This window comes from Psittacula echo (genome assembly GCF_963264785.1).
Source record: "Psittacula echo genome assembly, chromosome: 4".
Taxonomy (NCBI): domain Eukaryota; kingdom Metazoa; phylum Chordata; class Aves; order Psittaciformes; family Psittacidae; genus Psittacula; species Psittacula echo.
Genome location: NC_137738.1, coordinates 83,425,404 through 83,441,511, shown reverse-complemented (window position 1 = coordinate 83,441,511; position 16,108 = coordinate 83,425,404). Strand labels below are relative to the sequence as shown.

Below are 16,108 nucleotides of genomic sequence, written 5' to 3'. Positions count from 1 at the left end.
TGTTCTCACTAGAATACTTGTCCTGCTTGTTAAACTCCAGAAGCAGACTGCTAAGGAAGGACTCATGTGCCTTTTCCTTGCCCATTATACACCTAAACTTGAAAGAATAGTGTTTAATTAATAACAAATTACTTTAAGTTATTTTGCCTCTAAAAAGGAAGGGGAATGCTCTCAAAGATTACTTCTGTCTTTAACAATAGTGGTAAGACACAGTGACAATTTCATCAAAATTAAGCCTAGCTAACATTGATTTGCTGTATTTTTTTACAGCATTCTTTATATTCTGAGGTAGAACCGTAGGGCTTCACATGTATGAAGATAGTTTGTTTTGAAATGAATGAGTGCCTTTATGTAAGAAATTTATGCTTCCTGTAATTTCTGGCTCATGAAAGAATTTCTGGGATTCTGTAGCGAAGAATTTGTGAAAATTGCTCTCCCCTATTGCACAGTGTGGGGATAAGGTCTCTCTCTTTAAATTCTGTCAGATTAGTCTTGTAAAAAATTCATTAGTGCTCTTCTTTATCATTCACACTGTAAAACAGGCTTCCATAACCAAAGGGTACCCAAACAAAAAAGCAGGAGGCGTGAGGCGGGGAAGCTTTAAGCTGAAGTTAGGCTTTTTTGAGAAGTAGTCTTCCGGAGAAAAGAACATTTCTTCCTTATATCCAATCTAAACCTACCCTCTTTCAGTTTAAAACCATTGTCCCTTGTTCTAGCCCTGCTAAAAAGTTTGTCACCATCTTTCTTATAAGTTCCTTTTAATTACTGAAAGGCTGCAATGAGGTCTCCCTGGAGCCTTCTCTTCTTCTGGCTGAACAAGTCCAACTCTCTCAGCCTGTCTTCATAGGAGAGGAGCTCCAGTCCTCTGATCATCTTTGTGGCCCTCTTCTGGACTTGCTCTAACAGGTCCACATCCTTCTTACGGAGCCCCAGAGCTGGATGAAGTACTCCAGGTGGGATCTCACCAGCGTGGAGTAGAAGGGGAGTGTTGCATTCCATGATCCTGTCACTTTACTGGGGCGGAAAAAGAGTTGCTAAATATCAGGTTCTCAAGGAATTGTTGGTCTGCAGCTGGAAGCACTGGGGGATGGGAGTAGCTTAACTGCATCCTGTCATCCACTAATGCATGTGCCCTGGGGCAGGGTCATACGTGTTATTGGTATTAGTTGGGCAGTGGGGACAGGCTGTAATATATTTAAATACGGCTAGTTTCATGCATTTTGTATGCTCTTGTCAGAGTACCACAATTAACTTATCTCTTGGAAGACCTTTAATAGATAGAAAAACCTGAATGTTCCTTTTCTGCACTAAAAAGAAAATGAATTGCCTAGTTTAAACTCCCTTTCTTCCCAGTGTCACAATGAATGTGTATGTGCTGTGTGTAGACAGATGCAGGGAAGGCATTATCAAAGTAACAATAATCTTCAGATGCTGGCGTAGTGAACTAAACTCCTTTGGAACTGGTGGATATAGCCGGAATGTGGATTTTATATGCTTCATCCTTGGACTTGTTCTGTAGCCATTGCGACTGCTACATAAAAAAAAGCTAGTAGCAGACCAAGTTCAGAATCTGTACTGTGTTTTCACCTTAGCCATCTTTATTGTATAGCATCTTTCCTTGTTCTGTATAAATGTGCGGACCATGCCTGTTCTCCTGTATTTCCCTTCTTTTTGCAGTCCTACAAATGTCAGGGAAAACTACATTTGGGATTTGACATTCCCCTAACCAGCTGAAACTTGCTGGAAAGGGTTCAGATGGGGCCACGAATTTCTGTGGGTGCTTTAGATCTTCATCTCTTCCAAATTTGCTTCCTTGTTTCCCAAAGCCTGACTTCTTGTCTTGCATGCTCAGCTGTGTGGTGCTCTTGACATGAAGTTGAAGTGTGTGGCTTTTATTGCTCAAATAAGAGAAGGCTGTTGTCCAGCTTTTTTTGACTAAGCACCTTTAGCTTTTACATTAGTCCTTTTATTATGTGTTTTCATTTTCTCCTAGTTTTTTCCACATTTCTATTTTCACCTTTGTATTTTTAACTTTGTTTTTACAAGAAGATAGCATGGGTCTTACTTTATTTCTGGTACTTTCCTCAGAATCCTTTGCTGGTGTACCTCAAGGGCTTGGGTGCTCCCAGTTGTGTTTGCGGGACTGGGATATATAGTGTTGTCTATTGTTACTCCAAGACTGGTGTTTTGTCCCCTTGAATAGAGGATTGATGGAGCTGTTCCTGGTAAAGTTAAAGTACTAAGGTAACTCATCTCAGTTTTGTATTTTATAACTTTACAAGACAGAGTGTATTTAATGTGTATGTGGCACACTGAAAATGTAATTTCATCCAAGGTAACGAGGGAACATGTGTCTCTGTCTCTTCTCTTTTTATGTTTCTTTTAAATTTTTTTTCTAACTGCAGTAGATGTTGTTTTACCTATTGCAGTGCATTGCTTTTGTCCAGAGCCAGCTGCTTTTGAAATGGGTGGTTAGTAGAGCATGTTGACACTCATAATCTCTTTGTAATTCATCCAAAGGAAAACCGACTTGCTTTGAAGAAGATGACGATGATGGTGCTTTGGTTCTGATCCTAATGGCTGGTTCTAGTCTTACCTTTATTTTGGAGGAGACCACTGCAGTTGACACAAAGTATTATTTGCAATGTTTCCTATCTGTAGACCATGTTGGATTGCGAGTTTCTGTCTCAAAGCCTGGCAGGAATTATCAGAAAACGCACTTTCAGCATTTAGGGACTACTTTGTCTCTATTAGTTTTGTTCTCAGTTACTGATTTTGCATTCTTTTCATTTAAGATGAATACCAGTGCCTACCATGACTTGAGGTACAGCACTGAAGAAGTGTATCTGTTTTGTACTGAAAGTGACATTTTCAGCTGTATTGTACATTTACATTTGACTTGGTTACACCCTTGCATCAGAAATTATCTGGAATGCTGAGTTGGAAAACTTTGTAATTGTTTCAGCTGCTGCATCCTTCACCTAATTTGATTGCTGCCTTGTGTTCATCTCACACAATGCTCAGTGTTTGAGGTGTGTGTGGTAGGTTTTGCAGTGAGACTTGTTGCAATATTAAGGCTTTTTACAAGCTTTGGTGAAGTAGGTCCTTACAACAGTAGTCATGGAAAAGTACTTAGGGCTTTATTTTTTTTTCTTCTTTAGAGTATAAATGACATTTTGCTTGTACATTTTCTGTTGATTATGGGAGGGGAACGAGGACTGTTTGTGTTGGAGAGTAGCCTGCAATGCTCTATGGTGCATTTGTGTTTCTGAATGCACTAGGTGAACAGTCACTGATGGAACTGTGTCTCCTGTCTGAGTAGACTAGATTACTGTTGCCTTGATGTTTATGGATCGAAGCAAGTAACCCCCCATGGCTATTTTTCTGTCCTAGGTGAAGATCAGGATTAGGGAAAAGAATAAACTATTTCATTTAGTATATTATGAAAAATCTCTGTTTGTAGTTGAGAAGAGGAAGAATTACACTTTCTGGGGAAAAAGTGTTATTAAATCAAAAAACATTTGAAAAATAGCACGTAACATAGGATTTTTCCTGCAAATGAGTAGAAATCCTGTTTCTTGAAATACCTTGAAACCAGAAAAATGTTAGTGAACATAAAATGTGTTAAGAACCTTTTGGTAGATTTAGGGAAGACCTATACCTCTGGTCTGTAATGTATTGAAGATTAGTGTTTTAATACCACACATTGGCTTGCTGGAAGCTGCTCCTGGAACTAGTTGAAATTTAAGACTAATAATGAGTCAAAAATTTATTCTTATTTTGTAGCCTCTGTTTCAGATGGATCCGCCCTTGAACATAATCCTTCAGTCTGATGAGGCAACTTTGCTGGTATAGGCTTCATAGACTTGGTCGCTATTTTACATTACTTGGTGGGAAGCTCCATTTTGCCTCTTGGGGTCTGCTTACATTGGGTTTGGACTCAAGACCTTGGAAGAAGTAGAAAGGATAGACTAAGGGCAGTGTCTTTGTTTTGTTCAGGGTAGAGTTACAATAGCAAGCCTGCAGTGGGTGAGAATAGCATAGACTAAAACATTTCTCTTCCAGAAAGCTGTGTCATTAGACATGAAAGCATAATCTTGTAGGCAGCTGACTCCCATAAGAAGAGAACCTAGCCTGGGACTGCAGTTGGCCACCAAAATGCATGGTACATGGTTGGATGCAAAGAGAGCTGTTGGTGGGTATCCACATGGGCACAGCTACCCAGGGGATCCTTATCGCATTGTTGGCTTGGGCAGTATGGATGCCTGCCTTGCGCCTTCTGTTGTACTGGCCCAGGTGTTTAAGAAGATTTATTCCATGTTGGATTAGGGATCTGTGTTACTCTTGCTGGGTTATTTTTAAGCTGGATCAATTTCATGAGCTGATTCACTGGCTTGCCCCAGTTTAATGATACGATGGAGCTGGTTAAGATGGTGGTTCCCAAGTTCTTGCTGTTGAATGTGGTTTTGCTGACAAAGATTTCTGTTTAACCACAGCCAAAGTGGTGTCTGATGTAAGAAGAGAAATTAGAAGATTGCACCATTTTACTCATTGGCACTTCAACATGATGGGGAGGGAGATAAGTAGATGCAGGGTGATCTGTAAAACACAAGATTACAAGTCAGCTTGGCAGTTTGTGCGTCCTCTTTGTGTTCTCTTGATAAAAGTGAATCATCTAATATGAGCTTGAAGAGAAAGTGCAAAAGGCAAAGTAAGATTGGAATAGGGTTCTAGAATACCTGTAAACAAAAATGTAATGGCAGTCTGTGAGTCTGTGGGCGCCAATGTAAAAGCAGACCCGTGTTCCTCTTGGAGAGAAATTGTTTTCCGTCAACCTTTCCCACTCCCACTCCACTGGTTTGGTTTCTGTGAGGCTATTAGATACCATGTCTCACCTTGGCTTGTGTTTTATAGTGTTAAAATTTTTGTGAGAGAATTTTCTCTTGTGTGGTTGGCTTCATTATTCCCTTGTTTCTGTCAAATGATTTTTAGTGGCAGAAGCAGCATTATTCTCTCTTATTTTTAATTGAATTTGTAATAGACTTCTACTAAAATATCTTCACTTATATGGTATGTTTTAATTGTATTTCTTCTGGAGGAATACAGAATGCGCTGGGTAGAATGCGCTTATTTTAAAAGTGGGAGGGAAGTGCTGTAATAAAAGCTTCTGTGAGATTTTGTTCACGGTTTTCTGAATGCAGTATGAAATAGGTGCTTGAAATAAGGATGTATTTTTCAGACACTGTCCAAAGTCAATCTGTGAAAAATCGTCTTTCCACTTTAAAAACTAATTCTTCGGTTTTAGTCAGGTTATGAGCTGGTTGTTTTACTGAGGCTAGCTAATGATCCTGTAATTCTGTATGTTTGTATTGTCTGAAGTGAAAACAAATAGTTCAATTTTATGTGGTCTGAGTATGTGGTGGTTTTTTGTTTTGGTTTTTTTTTCCTAAGGTGTACAAACAAAAACTTTTTGGGTTTAGCCTTAACATGTGTTTCAAATTTAGTGGAATTTCTTTTTTAATCTAGATTTTATTTAAGCCCCAGCACACTGTTCCCCCTTCCCTGCAATGTTCTATTGTAGGAAACTATGTATTTGCAGTCACCATATCTGATTTTTATTTTTCCCTGGGTTGCTGGAGGATTAGAGCAGATTATAGTGTTGGGATAATGTCTGACTCCTTGTGTCCCATTTAGCCATAAATAAGCCCTTGAAAAATCTGAATGTTGCTATGGTGATGTGAGTAAAAGCCTGGGATATGGAGTAAGTGAGCCGCTTAGAAGTGTAATGTCACTTAGAGTAACGAGCACACCGTCATTAGAGCAGTGATGGCTTTACCTGAGGCTTTCTAACTTTGGTAGCCCATGCCAGATTCTGAAAGCGAGTAAGTAAATGCAATTCATATTGAATATGCTCTATTCAGTAACTTGCAGCTATGGACCTTCTAACAAATGGAAACTTGTGTTTTTTTCTGTTTACTTTCTAGCTTTAATGTGTTGAAGTAACACAAAGAAACAAACAAAATCTTCCAGTCTTTGTATACTGCCTTTCACATGATGGTCTGGTTGAACTAAAACAAGAAAATCGGTTCACAGCAATTTTGTTTTAAACTGTGTAAACACACACTTTTCTTCTGAAAGTGTGGAATGTAAAAAGTAGGATTGCATCAAAATGTGATTTGTTCTTTTTCTCTTTTTTAGTCTTTATAACCTGGCCTCACTGGAACTTAGAGAAAATTTGCTGACATATTTACCTGAGTAAGTGACATTTCATGTGTTTAATTATATTAACATAAAATGTTCTTAGTCTTAAAATCTGGTAACAGATGAAAGTGAATGGCAGCGAAAAAAATTGTGGGAATTAGCATGTAATGGATGTAACTACATGCCACTAAAACAAAGCTGTTTTCATACATGGAGTTGTATTTGGTTAGTAGCAGGACCCTGCAGTCTGTGTCAGTTGGTTTTGCTGTATAAAAATACTCTGTATAAAACACAGCAGCGCTAAATGTTTCTTCCTGCACACCTTGAATGAACGCGTCAGCAGTGGGAATGGTGGTTTGGGTTGTTTTCATGCTGAAATTTCGTAACTATGAAAGTAGGGTAATAGGATCTGAGAGATTTCCACTCTAGGCCTTCACAGCATTTAAATAAGCGTTTGTGTTAGGGGCTAAGTAACCAGAAGCTTCCAAAACCAAGAGATCAAAGCCTTGGTGACAAGCTAGGCCTACTGATGTCTGAAGTCTGACACCTCCCACCGTGATTTTTGGGGAAGAAAGATACCTAGATATTTCTGTGAAGTCTGTATTACGACGGAGGAATTGGTGGTCTTCTGTAAGGTTAATCAGATATCTTATATTTTGGAGATCCTTTTTGGCTGCCTGGAAGAAGCCTCTTCTTTATCTATTGCAGTATTTTTCTTCCTGTATGACCTGGCTGCTTCTTGCAATAGATTTGGTGACTCCTGTTGTGCTTGTTTGCATAATCTAGTAAATACTGTAATGGATTTAACCTATTTTAATCAGAATCTCTTCCCCAGTTTCTTAGGGGTCCTTTTTTTCTGTCAGTCTACCCAGTACCTCGGTTGCAGCTGTTATTATTTTAACACAGCACTTTAAATGTCAGTGGTCAGAAGATATGAATTGCTAGCTAGGTTTTGCGATGCAGTGTCAAAATGAAGCTATCATAAATCTTGACCATTTTATTGCTTCTGGAAAATTCTCGCTGTCAGTAATGTAGCTGGCGAGTCTTGCTGGCTTTTGTGCTGCTGTGGCTTTGGGGAAGGTAAGCAAGAGCTGTACAGCAGACTGCTTTTAAAGTAGAACAGTGGCCCTCTATGTATGCTCATGTTCAAAGAACTTGTTTTGCATCCTTATGGGCTTTCCTCTGTTTGCATCCTCAAATCCAACCTGAAATACTTCAGAAACGGATAGATCATGTTGAAGAAGTAAATGGTGGATTTATTGACTCTTGAATCACGCTGTTACATACGATCACTATAGGGAATTTTTATCTGGTTGCGCAACTGTAGATTTCCCTTAAAAATAAATCTAACCAACAATACTAAACTCTGTGGCATTGTCCACCCTGAGGGACTGATGGTTAAAATAGAGGATTATTATTTGATTGCCTATACTAAGTTTTATGTTTAAAGGGCATGCAGTTACACTGACAAACCAAATTATTTTTTTTCAGTAAAATATTACTGAAAATAGTCTATGCCCAGTAAAATAACTGTCTGTCTATAATACATTGTAATTTGAAATACAAGTCTCAGTAAAATGAGCTCATTCAAATATATGGGGTTTCTGTTGGTTTAGACTGATGTGGTTTTGTATTGACTTAATCTTATCTTTCAGATCACTTGCCCAGCTGCAGCGACTAGAAGAACTTGATTTAGGAAACAATGAACTTTATCACTTGGTAAGAGAGCATGCCATTGAAAGTGCACACTGCTCTTGTTTTATGCATCATTTAGATTAAATAGGCGAAAAATTTTCAAAATTGAAGAAGGAAAAATTTATGGAGGGAGCAGCTTTATACGTACAGATGAATTTTGGCAGTGAGATGGTACTTCCCATATCTGCTTAGTCTTGTTCAGTATAATATTTCTTTACCCTATACAGCTGCAGCTGATCTCTAGAAAATAAGAGCACTGCACAGACTTTTCCTGCAGAAAGAAAAAGGAGCGGAATGGCACAAACTCATGTCTGTATTTGCAGTTACAATGATAGCGTGGGCTTCTGTAGGGAGCTGGACAGGCTTAGCACGGATGAAAGCTCAGCTATTTTCACAGTGGGAGTAGGAATCTCTGAGAAGGGGCTGAGGCAAACTATTGAGGATCGCAGTGTCTCAATGTTGTGGCAGATAGCTCTACCGAAAGGTACCCATCATCTCCCTTAAGGGGACTCAATTAAATGTTGGATTTGCAGTAGATTAAGAGGGTGCATGTAATTTGTTAGTGCATGTCAGGAAAAGTGTGATACCTTGTTAAGCTATAGCAATTAATTTGTATGATGGAGTTCCCAAATGCTTACAGTCACCCTTGCTGCATTTAACCATGGTACCTCTAAGTAGTGCTTGGAGTAAGGATTGGTTTGCTCAAACTGTAATTACGGGGTGGTCATTTGGTTTTTACTGGAAGCTCTTATACTACTTAACATTATTACTTTCTATGTTATAGCCAGAAACAATTGGTGCACTTTTCAATCTTAAAGATCTCTGGTTGGATGGAAACCAATTAGCTGAAATACCTCAGGTAAAGATGAGTTCTACTGATGCTGTTTTGAAGATGCTTTTAAAACAAAACCTTTTTGTTCACTCCTACAGGGAGGTGATTTAAAATCAAATAGTTTTCTCAGTTCACTTTGCCTGGGTTTGGTTTTGGATGTGTAAGAGTTTTCTTTTTCTAAGTTCTTCTGCAAGGGATTGTACATGGTATTGTATGTTGTCAGACATTTTCTTTTAAACATTTTGACAAAGGAGCTGTTCAATTTAAAGGATGACACATCTGCCATTAATACTCTCAATTATCAGGGAGCCACTCGTTGGCTGAGCTAACCCTCGCTTTTGTATCTATCTGAATTGTAGTTTTGACAGTTTTGTGGATGAATCATTGGGGTTGTTTGTTTTTTGTTGTTTGTTTGTTTGTTTGTTGTTTCTCTTTTCAGTCACCTTCATCCATTCAAATACAGTGTTTTGGAGAAGTACAATAACAGAACTGTTGCCATAAATAGAAATTTTGATCTCTGCAAGCAAATCCCCCATCTGACATAAGTCATGGGATGAGGGGCCTTAGCATTTAAAGCTTACAGTGCTCTAAATTCTCTTTCTTAAGAACTGTGATAAAGTTTTTCTTTAGAGCCAAAACCTGTTTTCCTCCATTCCTTGTGCAGTTTGCTTTTATTTGCTGTGTTGATCTCATTGTCAACAGTGTTACCTGGAAATGAGCTACTGTTTAGTGCGTTTTGTTGGCTTTGTTGTTGTTGGCTTGGCCTAATAATTTTTTAAGTAGATGTAGTTAAACACTGATACTCACTCATAAAAGGTTGAGTGTGACTTCAGCAGCTGTTTTTCTTGAAACCGGCCATTATTGTGTATTTTGTTTAATGTCCAAAAGATGAACTTGTAGAATAAAGGGGGGTGTGCGTGTATGTTTAGTGGAAGATTCTCTTGAGAAGCAAACATTTCCAAAATAAAGGGACTGATCTTGTCAGTATCAAGGCTGTCACTGTATGAAAACTTTATATATGTAAAAGTAAAGGACACTTTTGCCCCAGCCATTCTGTTCTCTGGAATATGATTTGGATGACTAAAATGAGAACTATCCTGGAGCGTATATAGGGGTATCTGTATATATGAGGAATGGGAGTGTGCTCTGATGGCTAATGGGGACAAAAGCATTTCTCTGTCAGAATTTTAAGCTAATTGTTAGATTACCATTGTAAAGAAAAATTAAGTAATCATTAATAATTGCAGATGATGGCAGTGTAATTTGACAGTTCAAATATGCTTGCTAGAGCAACACTCCCTATTCCTATTTCTACATTTGTTGCAGTTGGGAGATCTGAAGATATGAAATCCCTAGATGTCATGGCATGTTGCTGTATCAGCCAGGAGAAACTAATCCTGATTTGCCTAGGGTTAATTGGGAGGGGCAGACTTAATTACATGGAGGTTGATAATCTCTAGTTCTGAAAAAACAACTTTGCAGTCTTTACTTGAGGAAAACTCCAGTTTTGGCTGGTGCTTGCCTGGGTGTGCTTAGCATACCTTGCCTGGCTACTGAAGCCAGTCTTAATAGTTAGAATAAGAAACTGTGTCTGGATCACTTGTTTTGTCATATGTAAAATGTAGTTATTTACTTTATTCTGCATTTTAAGGTCATACAAAGAATGGCCAATTTAGAGGTCATTCAGAGAATTGTTTTTCTTTCTGGAATTTCATTGCCATGGTACATTTTTCAAATTGCTTTGTTACATGTTTGGGCATGACTTAAATTTTTTTCCTTGTATGACAGGAAGTAGGAAACCTGAAAAACCTGCTTTGTCTGGATGTTTCTGAAAATAAATTGGAATGCCTTCCTGAAGAAATTAGTGGTCTGACTTCTTTAACAGACTTGCTTGTTTCTCAAAATTTACTTCAGGTCTTACCTGATGGCATTGGTAAGTACAAGGTGCATGCTATCACACAGAACCATTTAATCCACTCTAAATTGGAAGTAATTTGTTTCCAAGTCTTTTGAAGTCCTTTTGTGCAAAAGATGAGCTTGCCTCAGCATTTTGTCTTTCTTTCTTTTTCCTTTTTTTTTTTTTTTTTTTGCTTAGTATGAAATACGTAGCTCTATTAATTTCACATTTTAATTGTCTGCATAATGACTACCTTGTAATCCTTTTTTGGTCTTTACTTGATACCTACCTGAACAAAATGAAAGTTACTATGTCCTCTCTGTTCCCACCATGTCCGTGTCACCATCATAACATTGTAAAATTCTAGCTTGTAACTTGCTGTAGGTCTTGATAAGACTGACTGACGGTATCACTACAAAAAAAATATGTCCTTTTTAGTGGGGATGTGTAATTATCTTCAGTTGCACATGATTAATCCTATACTGAACCCAGTGGAAGGCTGTTCCAGCTTCAACCCATTACACCTCACCCTTGAGAGGGGATCCAAACTACAACCTTGCACTGTGTGACCACTTAAAACAGGTTTAATAACTGAAGAGTGTTTTCTGAAGCATTACCAGAGCCTTTTTTAAGGTAAATGTTAACCCTGCAGTAGCTGTGACAAGCAGTCAGCAAGAGATGGTTTCTCATCAACTTTTTCTGGAGAGTTTTATTTTGCAGGAGTCTGTCTTCTTCAAGGAGGACTTGTGAATGTGGTTTAACTGGGATTGTGGAAAAGAATAAACAAACATTTCCCTTCCTTCCATATGCTATATAAGCCTAAGGAAAGCAAAATATTTTTCTAGAAGTTAAACCTGGGGGAGTGGGGTGACTACTATGGGTCCTATAGTTGGCTAGCGTGTGTTTGGTAGAGAGTTGTAGCAGCCCTCTCTGATGATCTGAGCTGGCCAGTACAGTTGTACGTCAGAAATTGAGTTGTGTCTACCTCCTGAAAGGCTGCAGTATGATTTTACAGATGTGGCCTAATGGGTGCTGGATAGATGGGATATAGTAACTTCCATTGATTTGCTGCCCATAGTTCTCCTAACGTGGTCCAGCCAGCGTTTACTTATTTTTGGTGAGAGCTCACTACTAGTTCATGTTCAACCTGGTGCCCAGCATAGTCCCCAGACCCTTTCCAGCAGGGCTCTTGTGCAGCTTGTCCCTCCCCAGCCTGTACCCAGTGCACAGATCTCTTCTGTCCAGGTGCAGAGCTCTGTGCTTCTTGCTGAACCTCAGGTTTCTGTTTAGGTTGCTGTCTTTCTGTGTATCAGCTGTCTCTTCGTGATTTGGCATCAGCAAATTTGATGTGCCAGCCTATTAGGCTATTTTGTACCATGTAGGGATGGGCAGGGAGGTGTCAGCAGCTGGTGATGTCACTTGAATTCTCTGTTCGGGCTCTGCTTGGGGCAGCTCTGCTGTGCACTAAAGACCATTCTGGTACAAAGGAGCAGAACAATGCAAGCTTTCTGCTCTGAAACAGTATTTTGTCCTTCCTGAGGAGAAGGCCTTCAAAGAAGTTTGATTTCTAGTCCAAAAAATAAACTTGGGTTTCATGTCTGACTAACTGGGTTCTGTATTAGGACAGGGAGACTTTGGTCCTGTTTGGATTTGGGCTGTCACTTTGGTTCCATTTGGCTACTTTGGATAAGTAGATGTAGGTGCTCTCTGAATACTTCTTTATTAATAAACATTGTGTAATTGATAATGATAACTTTCTCCTCTTTATAGGTCTTTGGGTAGATACCTCCCTGAAATTTGCATGGGCTATCATTCAGATTGCAACGTTAATACAATTCAATATGCTTAAAAATTGGATAGGAATATTAATATTAAATATTAATTCAGTGATGCTAGAAACGTGCAGAAATAGTTCAAGCACCAAGTGAAGCAGAGCTTGAATATTTTTTTTTTTTACCTGAAAAAAAAAAAAGATAATTGTGTTAGAGGATTTCACAAAGCTTTGCAGCAGTAAAATTCTCTGCAATTCAAGCAGGTATCAGAGGTTACTAGACTAAACAAATGTATTCTTTCTCTCCAGGAAAATTGAGGAGGCTCTCCATTCTGAAGGTTGATCAGAACAAGCTTATTCAACTAACAGATTCAATTGGAGAATGCGAAAGCCTTACTGAACTGGTTCTAACAGAAAACCAGCTGCAGGTATGCGCGATCATGGCTGCTCAAATTGCTGGCAGTAATAAGACTTGCTGCTTAGTGCTGAATCACTTAGCTTGTAAGATTAGTTACCCTTGCTACTGCTAAGTAGCAAGTTTCCTATAAACGCCTCTTATTTCTTACCTGTTAAATGAATGCTGAAGATCAAGTTGTACGTAGTAACAATCCGTCCTTCCAAAGGCTTAAGCAATTACATATTCACTCTTGAATCTTTCATGGCCAGTAAGGGAATTGAAGCATGTGGAATGCAAGTATCACTTACTTTGTTGTGTTTTTAATGCTGAGTTCGTGCTGTATGGTGGTGGTGCCAGTTTTTGCTGTGCGTTACATGGATCAGACTTGCTGGAACTGTGTAGAAGCCCCAAGCACTGCACAGCTGCTGTTATACTGTTCTTTGCTCTGCTGATCTCCAACCAGGTATTCAATGTGATAAGTGGTCAACTAAAGTAAAATCTCAGACTTCCTTCCTTTAGGTGTTTCCTTCCATTATTTTGAAACTGCTTTCACATGACATTTACACTTGGAGAGTAGAACTGTTTATAAAGGTCTAGGTTAGAGCATTTCTTAGGTTAGGTTGATGCTTAGTTGAGTTAGGAGCTTAAGCCTGTTGGAAAGATGCCTCTCTGGAGGTCAATTCGTAGCACCCAAGTTAGAAGCTTGCCTATCAGTTAGCTATTTAGGGAGCCTAAAGTTAGATAGTGTGGGCATTCTGCATACGTACTTCTGTTCACAGCTATTACACGTCTGTCATCTCAGTGCAGAGATAACTAACTCATCAGTGAATTTGTATTAGAAACTGATGTTCCTTGGACATTTCTTCTGCAAGATAAACCCTTCCTTTGGAAGGCCTGGTAGTAACAAGGGTTAACTACATTCCAGTTTTGAAAATGGATTGGTCTGTTCATTTTAAATGAGAAAAGTTTGCTTCTGACCCTGAATTTGTAAATTCTGTTTGCATATTTTTTTTGTTTTCTTTGCACAGTCATTGCCGAAGAGCATTGGAAAACTAAAGAAGCTGAACAATTTGAATGCCGATAGAAACAAATTAACATCTTTACCCAAAGAGGTAAATTTTTTGTTCTGTTAACTCTCATAGGTGTGATTATACAAACAGAAAACTCATGATTTCAAATGCCTACTGGACGTAACAGGCAGCTTAGATCCACTGTATAATCCTTCCAGACCGATCACGACCACAAACTTGTCCATTAGATCTGAACAGCATAAATCTCAACAGCAGCTGTGGTGATTTGGTGGCTTGGAGGTGCAAGATGTCCTTGCTGTTGAACAAGAAGGCTTGGATCTAATTAGTTTGTAACTACGAATTCCCAGTGTGGGTGTCAGGTCCAGCACTATTTGAAGACTCTGGGAGTTGTGGTAGAGTGAATGCATTTAAACACCAATCTGCGTCTTCTGCATGTAGTATAAAAATATTGCTGGAGTCTTCCTCACTTCACTCTTGTGAGGAAATGAAAGGTTTCATGTTCTGAAAAATTATTCACAGACTGTTTTGACAGTCTCTTTGGGTTTGGAGATGTCTGGACTACTTTTGCTTTTAAATACGAGGACCTGACATGACCACTGATGCCTCAAATCTTACAGCTGTGATCGCTAGGACTTCTTGTCTATCTTAACAATATATGGAATGAAAGGAGGCTATAATTTCTGTTGTGAAACTAAATATAATGAAAACCTTACAAGTTTAATTCAGCAGTAAATCACAGAATGGTTTGGGTTGGAAGGAATGTTAAAGATCATAGGGGAAGCTGCATCCTGTGATTGGACTGCGAGATGGTTCTGATTGCACTACTATTTCTCTGTAATTTTTGTCCCAGTAGTTCTGCCTCTTAATTTTCCTGTCTGTTTCTAACATGTGGCTTTGAGGTCCACCTTTCTCAGTCACTTCAAGAGCAGGAATGTACATACTCAGATGGCAGCCAATGGATGGGAACTGAGAAGAGCATCAGCTCTGACTAGTGATTACAACACTTCTGCTCAGGCCCACTTACTGAGCTCAGACAGCTTGAGGAGGAGGTGTGAGGGGGAAGCAAAGTGTCTGGGAACCAGGTGTTAAGGGAGAGATGCTAGTCTAAACAGGAGGGTTTGAGCAGGGGCAGAGGGTGCTGCTGTGTCATGGGCAGCAACAATTCCAATGACCCAGCTCTGAGCTGTATCTGGTTGGTCACCTAATCAGGGCTCCATGATAGCCCATCTTGCTCCTTTTACAGATCGGCTTGTAAATATACATTTGATAAGATTGGGGGAGCGAAGAGAAGATGTAAGTACTGCAGCTCCTCTAGTAGAACAGCGTCTCCTCTGCAGAGTTGCTGCTGGTTCTGAGCAGAAAATTGCAGAGGGCGTTCCCAGATGGGTTGCATAAATGCTAACAAGAGGCAGGACCTTGGGGAAACCGTGTTTCTGGGTTGGGATGTGATGATAATTTTGATCTTGTGCTCATTCAGCAGAAAATTTTCCATGTCTTTACAAAGAGCTTAATTTAATACATTACATAGGTGTCCTAAACTATCTGTACTTGAGACTCATACAATTTTGCATCTAGTCCACTTCTAAGCAGAATCACTCTGAGCTTATTATAGCATGTAAGGTTTTACTGATACTCTTTGTTTCCAGATTGGCCATTAATAGCTTATGTAGTGTATAAGCACTTCTTCTAAGTTAATGATGTTCATGGTATTGGAGGCAGTGTGTGAAGGTGAGCAGTGTGGCTTAGAAGGAGCAGGGTTAGGAGCAGGTGAGAGGAGAAGGCTTGGCTTCAGAAGCAGGTAAAGCAGGGCGAATATGGAGTATATATGTTTTGGGGGGTTAACAGAGTCAAGGGCTTGGTGCAGAACAGTAAAGCAGTTCATGCTAACAAAAACCTGGAGACTTGGAACTGGAAATGGGTTTCAGAGATGGAAAGCATTCCACAGTTGGTGAAGGCGCTGGGGATATCCAAGGGGGAAGTGAAGAACAAGAACGGGTGTGGACAATATTTGTGCACATGAGAGAGAGAGAAAGAGGAGGGAACACCTGCACAAGGGGTGAGATAAAGTCAGGGATGAGTCTGTAGCTGGAGAAGGAAGATGATGAGGAAATGGAAGGGTGGGATCTGGAATGAGGTGAGCTGAGAGTTGCAGAGAGTCCAGGAAATAAAGATGGGAGAGGGCGGTGCCTGGGGAGTTTGGCAGAGAAACAGAGGAAGCAGATCTTGGCATCCACTTCTTTGGAATAGGTTGGTTTTTTTTTTCCTGTAAATGTCTCCACACCTG

General features: G+C 39.4%; 1 protein-coding gene across 1 annotated transcript in view; it reads left to right on the top strand.

The window, feature by feature from the left end:
• LRRC1 (leucine rich repeat containing 1) overlaps positions 1 to 16,108 on the top strand; it is a gene marked incomplete at both ends in the record, with an annotated part of 69,638 nt that overhangs the window by 41,533 nt on the left and 11,997 nt on the right. The window contains 6 exons of the mRNA XM_080615255.1: positions 6,199 to 6,255; positions 7,857 to 7,920; positions 8,681 to 8,755; positions 10,517 to 10,661; positions 12,706 to 12,824; positions 13,822 to 13,905. Coding sequence (XP_080471381.1) covers positions 6,199 to 6,255; positions 7,857 to 7,920; positions 8,681 to 8,755; positions 10,517 to 10,661; positions 12,706 to 12,824; positions 13,822 to 13,905 — 544 coding nt within the window. The remainder of the gene's footprint in view (positions 1 to 6,198; positions 6,256 to 7,856; positions 7,921 to 8,680; positions 8,756 to 10,516; positions 10,662 to 12,705; positions 12,825 to 13,821; positions 13,906 to 16,108) is intronic.